Source organism: Octopus sinensis, linkage group LG19, assembly GCF_006345805.1.
Source record: "Octopus sinensis linkage group LG19, ASM634580v1, whole genome shotgun sequence".
Lineage (NCBI taxonomy): Eukaryota > Metazoa > Mollusca > Cephalopoda > Octopoda > Octopodidae > Octopus > Octopus sinensis.
Genome location: NC_043015.1, coordinates 12,288,102 through 12,308,284, shown reverse-complemented (window position 1 = coordinate 12,308,284; position 20,183 = coordinate 12,288,102). Strand labels below are relative to the sequence as shown.

General features: G+C 36.4%; 1 protein-coding gene across 5 annotated transcripts in view; it reads left to right on the top strand.

Annotated features, from left to right (window-relative positions):
- Nucleotides 1-17,726, top strand: part of LOC115222266 (ubiquitin carboxyl-terminal hydrolase 15-like) — a 38,365-nt gene extending 20,639 nt beyond the window's left edge. For 2 of the 5 annotated variants that reach the window (XM_036511169.1, XM_036511171.1), the window contains 3 exons: nt 10,806-10,982; nt 13,591-13,769; nt 17,392-17,726. In XM_036511169.1, coding sequence (XP_036367062.1) covers nt 10,806-10,982; nt 13,591-13,769; nt 17,392-17,577 — 542 coding nt within the window. In that variant the 3' untranslated portion in view covers nt 17,578-17,726. Of the gene's footprint in view, nt 1-10,805; nt 10,997-11,215; nt 11,861-13,590; nt 13,826-15,546; nt 15,838-17,391 lie in introns of those variants that run through there. The other 3 variants (XM_029792430.2, XM_036511170.1, XM_036511172.1) reach the window with 3 other exon arrangements.
- Nucleotides 17,727-20,183: the final 2,457 nt, after the last annotated feature.

Genomic DNA, 20,183 nt, shown 5'->3' with positions numbered 1-20,183 from the left:
GATAAATTAAGTACCAGTTACACACTGGGGTCGATGTAATCGACTTAATCCATTTGTCTGTCCTTGTTTGTCCTCTCTGTGTTTAACTCCTTGTGGGTAGTAAAGAAATATATATATATTAAACCACCAATATATTCCCACCAATTTCACTTTAATTACTTATTGTCATTTATATATTTCTCTCTCAATCTTTCCTTACCATTTATAAAAAAAATCTTTTTCTCTTATTTCACCTGCCTCTCCCTCCTACCCTCCCCTTGGTAAACTTACAAGCACATCTGCCCACATACATCTCTACTACTTTATACTGTAAACACACTCATCGCACACAACAATATACATTCCTTAATCGTCTCGTGTTGCAGGATGACACCTTTAGCAGTGACTGCAATAACGAGAAGGGGTCAAACAAAAGAGCGGCAGAGAGGGGTTGAACAAGGAACGGGTGTAACCCTTCAAAGGGCACTGTTTCCAGTGTCAGGGTTTGCACATGGTGAAAGACTGCAAGGAACCCAGGCCTGGAATAATTTGCTATCGATACTGACAAATAGCTCACATCACTATTGCATGTGTTTAGTGAAACAGTCTAAGGGAGACTACTGTGCTAGTAGTCGTCCCGTCAAAAGAACAGAGGCGTGTATACAGTCATTGCCAGTAATAGACGTCGTGGTAAACGGAAAGGTGTCATGAGTCCTCGTGGACTTGGGCTGCTCAGCAACCCTAATGACTCCGGAGGTGGTGGAAGAGTGGAGTGGAGTGAGTCGTGTAAGAACTGTTGAAAGTACGGAAGTTGAATGCAGAGGAAGTAGCAACGTGGAGATGGTGGTATGAGGAACGAGACTGAGTTTGCACGTGATCCTGACTGACCATGTGGTGGGTGGAGTCGATGTGGTGATGGGGATGGACGCCATTGTCCGTTTGGGAGGTGTCGCGGTTGATGAAGCTGGTGTAGTGTTTGGTGATGCGGGAGTGCTATGCGCTGTGCAACAGGAGAGTGGTGAAAGCTGCGAAGAAAAATGTGCTGCACACACCATTACAGACAAAGATTTTCAGGCTGTGTTTGATGGCTGGCAGTGGACAAGGAAATGGCTCTGGAAGCAAGATCCTCCGACGTTGAAAAACGCAATAGGCTGCTATCAGAATACCCTGAAAGGGGATGCCAGAAGTGAGTTCAAGGGAGAGGTGGAATGGTGGATCAAGGAAGGTATTCTGATCCCTTGGAAAGAGGATGTGGAGAGTGGAGTGCTACCACTGATGGCAGTGATGCAGCCGACGAAGCATAAAGTCAGGCCAGTATTAGATTTCTGAGAGCTGAACAACCACATATTGTGCCATACGGGTGGTGAAGCTATGGACATTTGCAGCAAAACCTTGAAAGAGTGGAGGTAGATGACAGGAGCAAAGAGTGGCTGCAGTGTGTCGACTGAGTGACTCGGAGATGAGAAGATTGCATACCATGTATCATATGGAGGTGCACAGGACCCTGTTCCTAGCCAGGAAAGTTGACTCTGACTTAACCAGGCAGAGTGTGCAAAGTGTAGTTGGGAACTGCGACATTGACCCTGGACCGGGTGTGCATGAGGCAGGAAGCATTCCAGTAGAACACAACTGGAAATGACAGGCAGTGGACATGATGCACTACTGGCAGGGGGCATACCTCTCGATGGTTGACTGTGGACCAGAGCGGATGGCCATATGGAGAGAGATGAAGACAAGGACTGCGGAGGGAATCACAAGAATACTAAATGAGGCCTTTGGGCCTCACTGGAAGGACCACGGTGGGCATGTGGAGTCAGCTAGGTGCAAGCAGCAGTTGGTGGTGGACAGCGCATGAGAGTAGGTGTGTTAGATGGTACAGTGATGGACAGTAGGCATGGACGTTGAGTGAATCTTGCAGATCAAGAGCATGTAGACGTTGAGAGCCACCCTTTTCTGGACCACAATTCTCTCTTTGCTTGCGTCTTTTTCCTCCTTCACATCATAGTCTATAAAAAGAGGCTGGGTAGGGGAAGACTTTAAATCATGATGTTAATTACCAGTTAAAGAGGCAATACACTAAGAAACCTAGGATGTTAATACAGAGAAAATTTTATCTTGGGACACTATGGGTGATTGTTTATAAACAATATTATTAAGTTGTATAAAAATAAAATCCAAGATTTTCTCAAATATAATATAACCAAAATAGGTAAAATGTGTGTATATATCAGTTATAAACATTCAAAAGGAAAGATTACATAGAATCAACTTAATATTCATTCATATATTTAATTAATTAATTATTAGGTAGTTTCTATAAATACTGCTCAGGGCATTTACTTATGGAATAACTGGACTTGGTGTTCAACTTAAGCACCTAATTCAACTGAATCTCAATTATTTCTATATATATATATTGATATATATATATATTGATATATATATATATATATATATATATATATATATATATATATATATATATATATATATAAATATATATAACAAAGTTGAGTTGTGGGGTATCGCACAAGTGGAATTATATACGAAAGAAGGTTTGAAAATGCAATTTAAAAGATGTTTATTTACTTAACCGGTTTCACTCTTTGGAAAAAGATTGTCAAAAGTAACATATGGAAGTTTGGTTGCATTAATTATTGGTTGTTGCAAATTGCCACATTACATGTATATATACAGTCTTTGGTAACAGGGACATGTTAAGGACATAAAAAAGTACAACAGTATGATGAGAATATTTGAAAAAATGGGCAGAAAAGATTAAACCAAATATATTATACATCTCAGAGTAATTTCTAGGAGGAAATATCAAAAAAAGTATATATATATATATATACGAAAGAAGGTTTGAAAATGCAATTTAAAAGATGTTTATTTACTTAACCGGTTTTCCTCTTTGGAAAATGAATTCATAATATTCTGTACTGAACTTTTTTTGATAATTCCTCCTGGAAATTACCCTGAGATGTATAATATATTTGTTTTAATCTTTTCTGCCCATTTTTTCAAATATTCTCATCATACTGTTGTACTTTTTTATGTCCTTAACATGTCCCTGTTACCAAAGACTGTATATATACATGTAATGTGGCAATTTGCAACAACCAATAATTAACACAACCAAACTTCCATATGTTACTTTTGACAATCTTTTTCCAAAGAGTGAAACCGGTTAAGTAAATAAACATCTTTTAAATTGCATTTTCAAACCTTCTTTCGTATATAATTCCACTCGGGCGATACCCCACAACTCAACTTTGTTATATATATATATATATATATATATATATATAATACATACATATAAGGAAATCTCCCAGAGAACATTTTCTTATGGTAGAGAAATAGCTAGTTTTAACCGCTATTTCTAAATTTAGGTATGTGGTGAAGCAAATTTTTTCTGAACCCTAATTATAATTATACTTGTAATTATAAAACTTTTTTGTTTAAGTTTACCGATATTGGTTCTTTTAACATACCGAACTACTTGGCAAAATTTATTAATTATTACTTAATTAATTAATTTTACCCTTTATTATTATTGATTATATATATATATATATGTATATATATATATATATATACATACATATATATATATATGCGTGTGTGTGTGCATCTTTGTGTTTATCCTGCACCACAGTTTGGCAACCAGTGTTGGTTTTTTTATATTTCCATAACTTGGCAATTCAGCAGAAGAAACTGTTAGAGTAAGTATCAAACTTCTAAACGAAAAACAATTAAATACTTTGGTTGATTTGTTCGACTAAACCCTTTCAAGTCAAATGTCTGAAATGATTAAGAGAAAGAAGATAAAAGCTTTTGTATCTGGTTTGTAAGATTCTTTATGTGAATTTGTATGTTGCAATGAATTTTGTTGTATCTAGGGAGGGTCATTATGCCAATATTAACACACGCACTGGTTCAATTCCACTCCTTTATTACAAGACTACATTCTCATAAATGAAAAATTACCCATACTAAATAGGAAATAGATGTAGGAAGTAGAGATGCCTCAGTGCCACAGATGCTAACCATGCAGTGTGCATACATAGATGCATTCATGAGTAGGCTGTCAAGTAAGAAAATAGGTTGGTAGGGAGATAGGTAAGTAGGTTTTTAGGTGGTTGGTTAGGTGTGCTTTGTAGATCGTTAGTTGCTTAGTTAATTATGTAGGTAGGTAGACAGGTGGGAAGATAGGCAAGTAAATATGTAGGTAGGTAGGTAAGTAGGTAGTATGGATAGACATGCACATACACACAAAAGGAGACTGGGAGCATGTTCATACACACACACATATACACACCATGCACACACATGCATATACGTTACACATGCACAGACACACACAAGCAGAAGTACACACACACACACACATACATACACAAACACATGGAAGCATGAATACACAGACACAGGTGTACAAACAGGCAGAAGAATACATACATACACACATACATACATGCATGCATGCATGCATGCATTCATACATACACACACACATACATGTATACATACATACATACATACATACATACATACATACATACATACATACACACATACATAAATACATAAATACATACATACATACATACAACATACATATGCAAGCACATGCACACACATACTCATTCACATAACAAGGTTTCAGACAGACAAACCTGGTCTTCATAAAGGACCAAGAGATAAGTCACTGAAAGGGATGCAAATAGCAATGAAAAAGCTTTGATAGAAAAACAAACAAAAGGAAAATAATAAATTAATTAGTTGGATATTTAACCCATTAACTAATAATAAAGGAGTGGAAATGAACCAGTGTGTGTGTGTGTGTTATTAATATTGACATAATCACTCACCCTAGACACAAAAATGATAAGACTCTAGATAAGACTCTAGATAAGTAAGTCAGTTCTATAATAACAGTTATCATAATACATAAGCCGTTCTTTTCTTATTTGTTAGAGGAGAATGTGAATTAGGATTCGTAAACAAACAAATTTTTTATTTCATTTTTAAGCTGGTCACCAGGCAATGCTCTATCATCTATTTCTGTACATGTTTAAACATTCATACATTCTCATACACCTACACATATATAGAGTGTAAGTGCTCTGAGAGAAAAGTTGGACATAAGAAGCATAAGTTGTGGTGTGCAAGAGAGATGACTGCGCTGGTATGATCATGTGTTGTAAATGGATGAGGACAACTGTGTGAAAAAGTGTCCCACCCTAGCACTAGAGGGAACCTGTGAAAGAGGTAGACCCAGGGTGACCTGGGTTGAGGTGGTGAAGCATGATCTTTGAATGTTGAGCCTCACTGAGGTGATGAAAAGTGACTGAGACCTTTGGAGATATGATGTGCTTGAGAAGACCCGGCAAGCCATTTCTCATCACAAGTAATGATTTGATGCAAAAATGGTCTGTTTCCAGTTGAGAAAGCAATAAGGAGCACACTTCAAAGCATCTATTTTTTCGAATCTTGTTCAGTTGAATCTCTCCAACATTGTCCACTAATACAGCAAGTTTAAGCTCTTCTTAAAAAAAAGGAGGCATAAAAATTGTCAAATTAGCTTCAACACCCTGTGTGTGTGTGTGTGTAGTCATGATGGGTATACTGGGGTTTGTATATTTTATCCCAGTGTCACTTTGATAGCATGCACTGCTCTCTCACTCAATAATAATAATAATAATAATGATTATATATATATATATATATATATATATATATATATATATAACAACATAATAGCGATAATAGCGCCTATTAGCGATAATTGCACCACAGCTGGAAGTTGATTGCTGATGAGAATAAGGGATAACCCCCTACCTTTTACCCTCATAGCCGACAGGTGGTGTGACTGAAGGAGGACAACACAGCCAAAAACTGATAACCAGTTCCAAGGGGACATAATTACCACTGTTTATATCTGTATCATTTCTCCCTCTATATTTCAAAGAGGTCATAAGCCATCAGGTCTTAGGGTCTGAAGGTACACCATAAAGGTACCCCTTATGGTGAGAAACCCAGGGTAACGCTACAAACCAGTCTTCACCAGTAATTAATATAGACTGCTTTTCTTTTTAGAGTGGGCTTCTTCTCTGGATTTATGTTCGCAGCGACGTCGCTTTTTGATCCTTCGATGTCGGCTCTTCCTATCATTGCGAAGCAGAATTCGCAAAGCGTTGGATTGTTCACCCACTAATAAATATATATATATAATCGTTTTTTTTAGAAAAACATAAATCCAGAATAGAAGCCCACTCTAAAAAGAAAAGCAGTCTATATTAATTACTGGTGAAGACTGGTTTGTAGCGTTACCCTGGGTTTCTCACCATAAGGGGTACCTTTATGGTGTACCTTCAGACCCTAAGACCTGATGGCTTATGACCTCTTTGAAATATAGAGGGAGAAATGATACAGATATAAACAGTGGTAATTATGTCCCCTTGGAACTGGTTATCAGTTTTTGGCTGTGTTGTCCTCCTTCAGTCACACCACCTGTCGGCTATGAGGGTAAAAGGTAGGGGGTTATCCCTTATTCTCATCAGCAATCAACTTCCAGCTGTGGTGCAATTATCGCTAATAGGCGCTATTATCGCTATTATGTTGTTTCTTGTTAGCGTTTTGGGGACCACATAATAGTGATAATTACACCACAGCTGGAAATTGGTTGCTGATGAGAGTAGGGGATAACCCCCTACCTTTTACCCTCATAGCTGACAGGTGGCGTGACTGAAGGAAGACGACACAGCTGGAAACTGATGACTAGCTCCAGGAGGCGATAAGTCCCACTGTTTATATCAGTATCATTTCCCCCGCCATATTTTAAAAAGGTCATAGGCCATCAGGTCTTAGTGTCTGAAGATACACCATAAAATTACTCTTTATGGTGAGAAACCCAGGGAAGCCCTATAAACCGGCCTTCACCAGCTATTAATATATATATATATATATATATATATACACACACACATATATAGTTATGTATATACATGTATGTGTGTGTGGACACAGGTTGTGTGTCATTAACCAGCTGGAAAAGACGTTTTTCCTGCGGTTAAAATGTAGTAACATAATTCTTTATAGAACAGCCATGTTATAGTGGCAAAAAAAACGTTACTGTCTATTATTGGTACTACTTATATCTCATTTAGAGATTTTTAGTACTAGCTACATTGCTCATGTATATATAGACCAGTACTTTTCAAACATTTTACTGGAGCGGAACCCCAAGGAAACATTCCACTGGCTCGAGGAACCCCTGTGCAATAATTTAATAGTTTTATGCACACATATCTGCACAGGAGAATTAAAAATTACTGCCGATTTTAGCAGTTTTGTAACTTCTTGCGGAACCCCTGGACTGTACTGGCGGAACCCCAAGGTTCCGCGGAACCCTGGTTGAAAACCACTGATATAGACAAACATAGATATATGTATATATATATATATATATATATATATGCATATATGTTTATATACACACACACACACACATTTTTTATATAAATAATAATGAGTAAGATGAAATAGCATTTCAGAAATTTCAATTTACATTTTGATTTAAATATCGACCAACATATGTTTCCACTACATTAGTTAGTAAGTGTTGCAGTTGCAACTCTGCTATAATACCGGTATGGTTTCATCAAGGTCTTCACTGTAATATCCTTTTAGATTGAACTGATTTGAGTTTTATGTTAATTTTAGTATTGTGTTAAATGAAGTAGTGTTGAACATTAATTCCGACGTAAACTTTATTTTGAATGCCAAGTATTGATTGGATAATCACTTGTTTACTTCATAGAGTCAGATATTTCAAAATATTTTGTTTGATGTAATATATTATGGTTATTTTATTTAAATATATATATATATATCTTATTTAAAGCAGCAGAAAATTCAACAAAACCTGTTACTCTGAGTTTCACGTTCCCGTTCGTCGGACAGTTTTTGCTAATTTTAGTATTGTGTTAAATGAAGTGGCGTTGAACATTAATTCCGACGTAAACTTTATTTTGAATTCCAAGTATTGATTGGATAATCACTTGTTTACTTCATAGAGTCAGATATTTCAAAATATTTTGTTTGATGTAATATATTATGGTTGTTTTATTTAAATATATATATATATATATCTTATTTAAAGCAGCAGAAAATTCAACAAAACCTGTTACTCTGAGTTTCACGTTCCCGTTCGTCGGACAGTTTTTGCTAATTTTAGTATTGTGTTAAATGAAGTGGCGTTGAACATTAATTCCAACATAAACTTTATTTTGAATTCCAAGTATTGATTGGATAATCACTTGTTTACTTCATAGAGTCAGATATTTCAAAAACTGTCCGACGAACGGGAACGTGAAACTCAGAGTAACAGGTTTTGTTGAATTTTCTGCTGCTTTAAATAAAGCATATTACTCTACCACTGGTATTTGAGTACTCCTTTTTCCACCTTGTTTCACATTTATGTGTTTACTCCGGTATATATATCTTATATACATCTGTATTGACTTTTCTCATTGTTGATGGCATTCTCTATATAGGTGCAAATGTAATTCTTTCCCAAATAAATAGTACTTCATATTTCAGGTGAAGCTATAGGATGTTATTCAGCACTCAACTATGAGTCCACTGCATCTTATAGCAGAAATGTCTGTAACCTAATGAAGTTCATACGATAATCATTTTTCCCTTTGTCATCTCTCTTATATATATATATATATATACACACACACATATATATATATATATATATATATATATATATATATATTGTTGACTATACAGTATAGTAGGGTCAGTTGGGCACCATCTGTGAGAAAAACAGCACCTTGCATTCATTCTGCCAGAAATTTGGAAACGACATGTACTGCTTAGAATTCCTGCTGGAAGCTCCAATACGAACATTTCAGAGTATTTGAGTGCCGATCTGAGGACAGTGCAGAGGATTCAGAAAGAGTTGGACGAGTCTAATAGTGATTACAAAGGTATAGCAGCTTGGAAAACTCACTCTGATCATTCTCATAAGAAAAGAATTCCTGAATTTATTGGTAAGATCCAGGCGATGATTGACAATAATTCCTCCAAGTCAATCAGGTCCATTGACAGGGATATGGGAGTGCCTGAGTTTCTTGCTAGGCAGGTAGAGTATGAAGACATTTGGTATTCCTCATACAAGATGAGAAAGGGCCAATCTTTCTCCCAAGCTACCAAGGATAAGAGGAAAGACCGTGCTATGAAGCTTTTGAACAAACTCAAGCATCTCCTCCAACCGAACATGCTTTGGTTTTTCTCAGATGAAAAAAATTTCTGCCAGGATCAGACGGTGAACACACAGAACAATATTTGGCTTGCTGTGTCTCCAAAACATGTATCGAGAGTGATAAAAATCAAACATCCAGGCAACATCATGGTATTTGGAGTGACCACCACTGATGGTAATGTTATGCCTCCATTCATCTTCTCACATGGCCTCAGACTCAACACAGAGGCCTACATCAAATGCCTGGAAGAGGTAGTGCTGCCCTAGGTCAAGAGGGTGGTTGCTGGAAGATCCTATGACTGGCAACAGAATTCTGCACCATGCCATACAAGCAGGAGAACCTAGTCATGGTTGTCAGACAATTTCTGTGACCACATCATCCCTAACATCTGGCCACATAACTCCCCAGACTGCAACCCTCTTGATTATTATGTGTGGGACACAGGTGAGTGAGATACCAATAAAACTCCTTGTAACACCAAAGATGAACTAAAGGCAAGGATTATGGCAGCATTCACCAACTTAAACAAGGAGACCATCCAGAAGAGTTATAGAAGATTCTGAAATCGTTTGGAGGCTGTGGTTGAAGCTAATTGTGATTTTATTAAATAAATTTACTCTTTAGTATTTCAAGATATTTTTATGTAAATTTGGTAAATATATCTGTTAAAATGAGATGTCAGTGGTATTTTCATTTTTGTGTAATTTAGACGACAATTTATTCACTGCACCATGTATATATATATATGTGTGTATATTTCTCTTTCTCAATTTTTTCCTTTCTCATCCTTTTCTGTTGAAGAGTATAGGCTTGAACCATCAAAGACTTTTTCCATTTTTACCAAACCTCAAACTAATGCACTCGTTTGTTATTCCTTCACCTATCTCTGTTTTTTGTTTTCTATACACACACACACACCCACATATATATTATGTATGTATGTATGTATGTGTGTGTGTGTGTGATGAGCTTTTTTCACTTTCTGCCTGCCAAATAATCCACTCAAGGCTTTGGTTGGTCTGGAGCTAAAGGAGAACTCACTTGCCCCAGGTGCCATGCAGTGGAACTGATCCACAACTGTGTGGTTGAGAAGGAAACCTCTTACCACATGGCCATGTCTTTATGAGAAAAAAGTTAATTGTTTATTTTTAATCATTGATTCCATTAGCTCTAGGCCAGTATTTTGTGAGGGAAAATTATAGTCTTTTGAATTACCAGCACTATATTACTGATACTTATGTTATTAATCCCAGAAGGATGGAAGTCAGTTAGCCCTGACTGCATTTAAGGTAGGAACATTTAGAGATGAAACTAAATATGGAATGAAATCTAATAGAAAATTAATATCCAACACCTGATTAAACTAAAGAATTTAATCCATGTTTTTTTTTCCGTGTAAGGAAGGCATGAAGATAATTATGTAACTGCATCTGATTTTCTATATAAATATTTTGTTTTCTTATTTTCATGAGCTCTTTTTTTTAAAAAACACACATATATGTTTATGTATCTTTTATTTACATATACTGTATGACTCCTTGGTTTTTGAAGCTGTAAGATGTGAAAACTGTGGAAGTTTTAGTGAAAATCTAATGACATGTAGCCAGTGCAAAATTGCAAAATATTGCTCAAAACCTTGTCAAATATCTGCAAGGCAACTTCACAAAAAATTCTGTAAATCTCCTAACAGTTTAAATACCTCACTTTCAAGAAGTCAAGGTAAGTTCTATACTTTAACCCTTTCATTACTGTATTTATTTTGAGATGCTCTGTGTTTCTTTCAACCATTTTAAATATAAGAAAGAATTTAGTAAAACAATTTAGGTATCATTCAGCTAGTGTTAGGAACATAAATTGTGGACTTGGTGGAAGATTTTAATTCAAAACTTATGAAAACAAGATATTTTACCACAGAGCCAGAGCCAGTTTTGGCCGGGTTAGTAACAAAAGGGTTAAAATACTGTTGGAATAAACAACATATTTTAAAAACTGAATATCTTAAATTTATTAATTTATCATGTAGGCTCAAAGTCGCTAATTTGTAAGGGAATGTCATAATAAATTGAATCTCTCACAGTATATTACTGGTATTTAGTTGATTGATCCAAGATGAATGAAAGGCAGGTTTATCACAAGTTGTATTTGAGTTCAGAACACATGGACGGAACTAAATATAGAAGGGCATTTATTCTTACTTTCTGTTAATTCTCTCACTTCACCCTTCATACTGAATACTAAATAGATACTAGTAGATTATTATTCATCATCATCATTTAACATCTAACGTCTATTTTTCGTGCTGGCATGGGTTGGACGGTTTGACAGGAGCTGGCAAGGCTGGGAGCTATACTAGACTTCATTGTCTGCTTCGGCATGGTTTCTATGGCTGGACGCCCTTCCTAATGCCAACCACTTTACAAAGTGCACTGAGTGCATTTTATGCTGCACTAGCACTAGTGCTTTTTACTTGGCATCACTACCACAGGGTCACCAATCTTTAGCTTAACATTATTTTTTATATGTTCCCATAGGTTAACTGAGTCTTGATCTTCTGAGGCCAAATTAATTCCCAATTATTCTTTCATCATTCATTAACCACTATAATAATAATAATAATAATAAACATTGTGTACAGTGCTCAGGTGCACTACAACTCATCGAAAGTGCATATATAATCAGGTGTAGTTTCGACGGATTTCGGAAAGCATGAGGGCCTTAAAGGATGCAGTGTCATGGCAGTCAACAACTGACGCAGGCAGTTTATTCCATGCTTCAGCAACTCTGAGTGTGAAGAAATGTTTCCGAAAGTCATGGGAGCTGTGTTGTTTTCTGACTTTGTGGGCATGTCCACATGTGTTAGACACATGGAGATCAAAAAGGTGTTCAGTGTTGTTATATATATCTACAATGACATATTGATCTCTCTAACATATATCTGACAATATTTTTTATATTCAAGGTGGTGAGCTGGCAGAAAAGTTAGCATGGTGGGCGAAATGCTTAGTCTGTCTTCACATTCTGAGTTCAAATACCGCAGAGGTCGAGTTTGCCTTTCATCCTTTCGGGGTCGATAAATTAAGTACTAGTTGCATACAGGGGTCGATCTAATCAACTGGCTCCCTCCAAAATTTCGGGCCTGTGCTTAGAATAGAAAAGAATATTTTTTATATTCAGTGATATTTGTAAGCTACAAAAATACATAAATAATTACTAATATTTGATTTTTAAACTTAGTGGATTTTATTTATTTATTTGTGGAAAAGCAAAAGACCGAGACTGTGTATTGGAAGAAATGAATGAGGGTCAAACAAAATACTTCGCAATATTTAACTACTAAGATAGGAAGGTTCCAGAATTGCTTTGTGGTATTTCTTCTGATTCAATATCCCAAGTCGAAATTCTGTTGTGGTCAACTTGGCCTTTCATCCTTTCAGTGTCAATCAGATAAGTACCAGTAATACATCAACTCCAGTCAAGTATTAGGGTTGATGTAATCTACTTACCCCCTCCTCTGAAAATTGTAGGTCTTGTGCCAAAATTGCAAAGAAAAAACATTTAACTTCTTCACTATACTTTGCATTTAAATCCTACCAAGATCAACTTTGCTTTCACCCTTCTGAGGCTGATTAAAATAATGTAACAGCCAAGCACTTGTGTCTGTTTATATTCCTGTAATACATCCTGAATGTGAATGGAATTATGACAGAAAAATCTTTTCTTATTCCAGCACTCATCTTAATGAATTCAAGAGATTTATTTTTTAAATACAAAGGCGAAATTGATGATTTTTTCAACAATTATTTTGCCTTTATTTTATCTAATATAGTTTTTATAAAAGAAAGACAAAAAAAAAAAAGAAAGAAGAATCATCAATGCAGCACCAAGTGCTTCAATTGGTCACACACCACAAGGTTCAATGGAACCTACTGAAGCAAGCTAGCATGCTCACAGCATTACCTTGGGTGATGGCGAGGCTAAGGCATTGGAAAAGCCAAGTGCTATCACAGGCATCACCCAACACCTCGGTGAATTGATGAATGATTTCTTTTAACAAAGCAAACGAAATAAAGTATAGTTTAATAAATTTCAGAACATACTGATTTATATTTTATTCCTTTTAGAGAAAGATGAAATGTGAGCCAATGTCAGTGGTATTTCAACTTAGAACAGGACATACTTAACAAATTAAAACAAAACATTTATTTTGACCTTCTGCTGACATTGCCATCTTTATTCTTAAATGTTGATTTCAACAGGTGGTATTTTTACTTGTATGATTAATATTTTTCTCTGTCATATAACCTCAATTACTAAACTTTTATTTCAGTTCGTTACGTCAAAAGTTTACTCTTAGCAAAAGGGCTTTTTCCTTGGCATCATATAATTACTAGATTTATTGAGGTTGAAGTGAAATTTCACTGGAATAGATGGACAGAAAATACACTTCTTGTTGCTTACATTTCAAAACCAGGACATGATGAAGTTAGGCCAAGTATTTTCATTGAAGTGAGTATATTATTGTACATCTTAACTGTCTCTTTTCTCTTTATTACCTCTGCTTTAGCGAAGGCGGAGGTATTGTTTTCAGCTGTGTTTGTTTGTTTGTCTGTGCACAAGATATCTCAAGAACCACTGAATGGATTCGGATGAAACTCTCTGGGATGTTTGGCCTCATGACTGGCACAAACTGATTAGATTTGGGGATCGATCTAGTACTGGACAAGGATTCTAGATTATTTTTCCTGTTTTTTTACTTAATTTTTGAGAGTGGTTGGGTTCATTTTTAGTATTCTCACTTGTGAGAGCAATCGAGTTTGTTTCAGATATTCTCATTTTAAAAATCATCTCCAACTAATCATTGAAAGGACATTGGTGTTGCCTTGGTGGAGGTTTGCACTCACTGAGAGCTCTTGTTTACTTTTCTTTTTCTTTCTCTGTTTCATGTCTCACACATGTGCCAAGGGGGTGAGGATGGATGGGAATAGAAATAGTTTGGGAGGAGATTTACCTAGTACAAATATTATATATTTAGATGTAAAGCAGGCAGAAAATGAGGAAGATTCCTTGCTTTATTGGGAGAAATGGAGGAAAGGAAAGTCCTGTTATGTTGATAAAAGTGTTGTTGGTAAGGCACCAGAAGAATCAGCTTCAGTTTAAGAATTGGAACAATTAACAGCCAGAATTAACAAGACAAGTTATAAGTGGCAAAATTATATATTGAAAATAGATTACACCCAAACACAGCAAATAAAAATTAACAAGTAACATTTCAGTGAGTGCCACAACTTAGTAAACACTGACAGTGCAAGTCTGACTTAAGCAAGTTTTTTAATTTCAGCAAGGGCCCAACTCAGCAAGCCCCATAAATATAACAAATGTCTCAAATCAGCAAGTGCTTTCTGAGTTGTGGCACTTGTTGAAATCTTACTTGTTGAGTTGTAGTGCTCCCTTGAAAATATACATTAAATGATGAGTATTTTGAATAACATCAGCCAGCCCAGGATAAGAGAATACTGTAGTTCCTTGCATTGATATATGGTGTGAAGAGGTACACAGTCGTTTGATGTACTCATCTGAGATATAGAGAAGTTGGTAGGTTAGATATCTTTAAATTGTCTTAGAGCAGCTGTGAAATCTGTCTACAATAACCAAAGATGATTGTTACTCGGAAATGAAATAAAGAGACTCTTATACAAGTGTGTCTTTAGACCTCTCTTTCTTTCAGTCATTACACTGTAGCCATAATGGGCACCACCTTGAAGGCTGTAGTTGTAGAAATCAACTTTGGTGCTTATTTTAACTCTTGTACTTATTATGTTAATGTGTGCATGCATATGTGTAGGTATGTAAGTATGTATGTATATATGTATATATATAAATACACACATATGTATGTATATATATATATATATATATAATCAATGATATATATATTATCAATCACACATACACAGCAAATATGTTTTGTTTATATGCCAATTTGCTGAGGTATAGCATCCAGAGATCCAGGGAAAGCTCCCTACAAGACACCATGTGCTAAAGAACACTGAATGTCCCAGACTGGCAAGACAACTTGCTCAACACGAACGAGAATAATAGACATCAATATTTTGCTACCGTTATAGCCCTTTAGTATCATTTACTTGATTCACCTCGAAACAAACCGAAACACCCGTCTGGGGTATATATGCAAATAGTATGAAGACTATTTGCTGTTGCATTGTGGCTTAGCACATATGAAGCAAAATTAAGTTTCAAATTAAAAGCAGTTGTAATAATGTAAACATTATCAGTCACACATAGACAATGTATGTGTCTTGTTTATACACCAATTTGCTGTGGGATAGCATCTTGGGAAGAACTGTAATGATAGTGAAATACTGGTATCTACCATTCTCATTCACTCTGGGTGAGTCGCCCCCACCTGTCAGACATTCGGTGTTCTTTAACACTTGGTTTGATGTAGGGAGTTTTTCCAGGATGCTATTCCACAGCAAACTGGCATATATACAAAAGACATACACTGTGTGTGTGTGTCCGATAATATTTATATTATTAGAGCTACTGTTAATCTGTCCGTTCATTCATTCATTCATTCATCCATCCATCCATCCATCCATCCATCCATCCACCCACCCATCCATCCATCCACCCATCCATCCATCCACCTATCCATCCATTCCCCCCCACACACACACATACATTTATGCTGAACCTTTCAGACGAGATGACAAAAGACTGAAAAACTTGGTTCCTGATAGTACTTAAGAAAACCTGTGCTCCTCAGCAGAAGTGTTAAGGCCACGTCCCCTGAAGAAGAGAATTGACCTGCAAGAGTATTGTGCCAATGCCATGTAAAAGTCACTTGTGATTGGGCCACATACAAGCTCTCATGCCAGTGACATGTTAAAAGCCCCCAGCACACACTGTAAAGTGGTTGGTGTTAGGGAGGGCATCCAGCCATAGAAACCAAGCCAAATCAGACTGGAACCCGGTGCAGCTCTCCAGCTCTGGTCAAACCATCCAACCATACTAGCATGGAAAACACATTAAAGGATGATGATGATAATAATGATGACAAATCATTACCTTTGATTTGTTGAAGCTATTGTGGGACGTATACCACAGAGCAAGCAACACATTTGTTTACCTTTGCTATTATGAAAATTCTGTAATATTGAATTTGTTGTTGAGTACAAGACTAAAACTTAGTGATTTTGAGAGGAATTTTTAAGGTTTATTAAGAGCACTATGGCAGCCCTATATAATCGAAAACTTAAGTGAAGGTAATTGATATCAAGCATTTTGTAGTCATCATCATCATTTAACGTCTGCTTTCCATGCTAGCATGGGTTGGACGATTTGACTGAGGACTGGCGAACCGGATGGCTGCACCAGGCTCCAATCTGATCTGGCAGAATTTCTACGGCTGGATGCCCTTCCTAACGCCAACCACTCTGAGAGTGTAGTGGGTGCTTTTATGTGCCACCGTCATGAGGGCTAGTCTGGCGGTACTGGCAACGGCCATGCTCAAATAGTGTTTTTTATATGCCACCTTGCACAGAAGTCAGGCCAGCGGCACTGGCAATGACCTCACTCGAATGTTTTGTTCACGAGCAAGTACCAGCACAAGTGCCAGTAAGGCGATGCTGGTAACAATCACGCTCAAATGGTGCTTTTTACATGGCACCGGCACAGAAGCTAGACAGCTGCTCTGGCAGTGATCCCGCTCGGATGGAGCTGTTAGCGCTCCACTGGCATTTGGTTCAATTCCGATTTCACTTGTCCCAACAGGTCTTTGCAAGCAGAGTTTAGTGTCCAATGAAGGAAGGTTGGCATGGGTGCCAGTTGTTGAATTTGGTTCGATTTCGATTTCACTTGCCTCAACAGGTGAAATCGAAACCATACAACAGCAAAATTGTAAAGGCATAAAAATTGAAGTTTTATTCCTAAAGACTATAATAGATTTTTTCCATTTGTTTAACAGTATGTATTTTGTGTTTGACTGAATTGGATGAGGTGAATGGGTGCGGGGATACAATACAGCTATTATTGGAACCTAGTTGTTATATAAATGTATTAAATCACATTTTTTAAAATTAAAACAATAAAATTTTCTTCATTTTAGGACACTGATGGTTGCATGATGATCCTAATATTTTGTCACAAAGAACCTGATCCTTTCCCATATTTTTCCTGGAGCCAACTGAAAATAGGAAACTATATTTGTATCCTGGAGCCAAAACGTTTTTATTTTCGTGGTGGACAAGTTGGTTTTAAAATTGATTCTACTCAAGAAATTCGAATTCTCTAAATTGTAGAAAGAAACATTTTATTATGTATATTGTTCCTTTTTCTTATCTAACTGAATATTTAACTTAATAACATATTAATTATGTCTTGTTAATTTTAAAGAAGATTAAAACAATCTAATTTGGGTGCTATTTATTCCATTGCCTTATATTTTGAGTTGTCCAAAGTCTGTGTTTTATATTCAGGCAACTGGAAGTATATGAAGCAAAAACCATGAAAAAAGAGTACAAGCATGACATGACGGTGACAGTGATAATAACCATCATCATTATCATGTTAAAAATCCATTGCCTTTTCATAAGGTTATATTTATCCCTCACGGAGGCAATGACATGTGACCAAGACCTTTGGAGATATATTGTGCTTGAGAAGACCCAGCAAGCCAAATGAGACCATAGCTGTGGCCTATGCCAGTGTCGCATAGCCAGCCCATTTTAGAGTACCATTCGATCATTGGGCAATATACTGTGCTTGAGTCAAGTGAAATCATTGTCATGGCCAATGCTAGTACTACCTGACTGGCTCCCATGCTGGTGGTATGTAAAAAGCACCACTCGAGTGTGGTCGTTGCCAGTGCTGTCTGACTGGCTCCCATGCCGGTGGCATGTAAAAAGCACCAAACAAGCCTGGTTGATGCCAGTACTGCCCGACTGGCGCCTGTGCTGGCAGTATGTAAAAAGCACCTACTATATTCTTGGAGTGGTTGGTGTTAGGAAGGGCATCCAGCTGTAGAAACCTTGCCAAATCAGATTGGAGCATGGGGCAGTCTCCTGGCTTGCTAGTCCTCAGTTAAACCGTTCGACCCATGCCAGCATGGAAAACAGACGTTAAACGAAGATGATGATGGTTATTATTATTATTATTCCCACTTAAACTATACTGTGGTAGGCACCAAGAGAGAAACTCTCATATTGGCTTTTGGTGCAAAATGCAATCTCGTTTATATCACTAGTGGGGGAGATAAACAAGAGTTTGGTGCATTTTGCACCAAAAGCCAATGTGAGAGTTTCTCTCATGGCATTCACTGCAGTATAGTTTGTTCTAACAGAAAATATACGTTTAAGTGAGGATAAATATTAGCCCTTAGTATTGACACTGCCTCTGTCACCAACATATATTTTCATAGGTTATTTTGCAGTTTATGAGAACTAGTCACAATGATCTACAGAGCTCTTCTTTTGTTAAAGCTATGTATACAGATATGTCATAGATTATTTAGTATATATGTGAAATTTGCACAGAATATATAACAAACATCAAATATCTCATACATCATTTGAATTGCATCTGTAACCAAAGACCATTCATTGCAGAAAAATAAAATAAAATTATAAAGCTATGAGAAACTTGTCTTTAATCATGGTTTGATTCCCAGCCTGAAGCCAAATCCACATATTTTGATTATTTTTCCCATATAAGTAAGTGTGGTTATGCATCTATAAACGGGCAATATGTTATTATTGCCATATGCATCAGAATTTGTATTTAACAAGAGTCCCAGATTTTAAACTGGTTCCATTCTTCAGGCACAAAATTAGGATCTTTTCAGTTTGAACGGCAGTTTTTAACATAATTTCTAGGTAACTAAAAAATTTTAAACTTCGTATACTGGTAGAATGTGTTTATAAAACATCTTTTTCTCTTGGTTTTATTGAGAAAATTCTATAGTTTGTAAGATATTTGTTGCTTTTTTCTTCAATTTCTGCAATTTCAACCAATCACTGACGTCCATTGAGGTAAGCAACATTCTGTGCCGTATGAATATGTCCCTCGTTTAAGAAACAGATTGGGTTTATTTACATTTGTGAAGAAAAAAATATACCCTTCCCCCCACCCCTAACCCTAAAATAGATCGAAATGCAATAGATCGATACTAGGGTCATAATTATGGGTGACAATTTCATATGACACCGCTAGAAAAAACTGCCGTTCAAACCGAAAAGATCCCAAAATTATGTAAAGTCCATCAAAAGTCGCAAGAGCTGCAATATTTCCTTTTTTATCTTGACTCTTTTTTTTTCATTTTCAGTAAAGTTGGCGGTGGTGGTGAATAAGATTATTAATAAAAGCAAAATGTCCGCATTGAAAATTCTTTATTTTGCAAAGCTTCATTTGATTCTATTACCATTGGAAATGAAAGATCCTTTGATTCTTGTAATGAATTTTTGGATTAACACTAAAACCTTTATGTAATTTGTCGAAGTTAATTGTAGACAGTATCGTTTTCCATGCTTTTAATGTAGCTAACAAGCTAAAGGAATAGGGGAAGTAATTCAAGCAGAACAACTGATCGTATTTTGTTGAATTACACTGCCTTTATTTCAATTAATTTGGAAGCTCACGAAGAATTAAGTATCATACTTTTGTAATTATTAAATTGGTGTCTAAGGCATTAATTAACATGGAATTTTGATAAGATGTTAATTTAAGACAGGAACTTTGTATCAGAGAACCAAGAGTGGTCTCACACTAGTTGGTGAAATGCTGCGAAGCATTTTGCCCTCACAAGAGGAATTTTGTTTTAGAAACGTGGTCTTACTCATTTGCGGACCAGAGAACGGGGAAAAGAAAAGGTACACAGTTGAATCCATTTCTGACACCGCATGA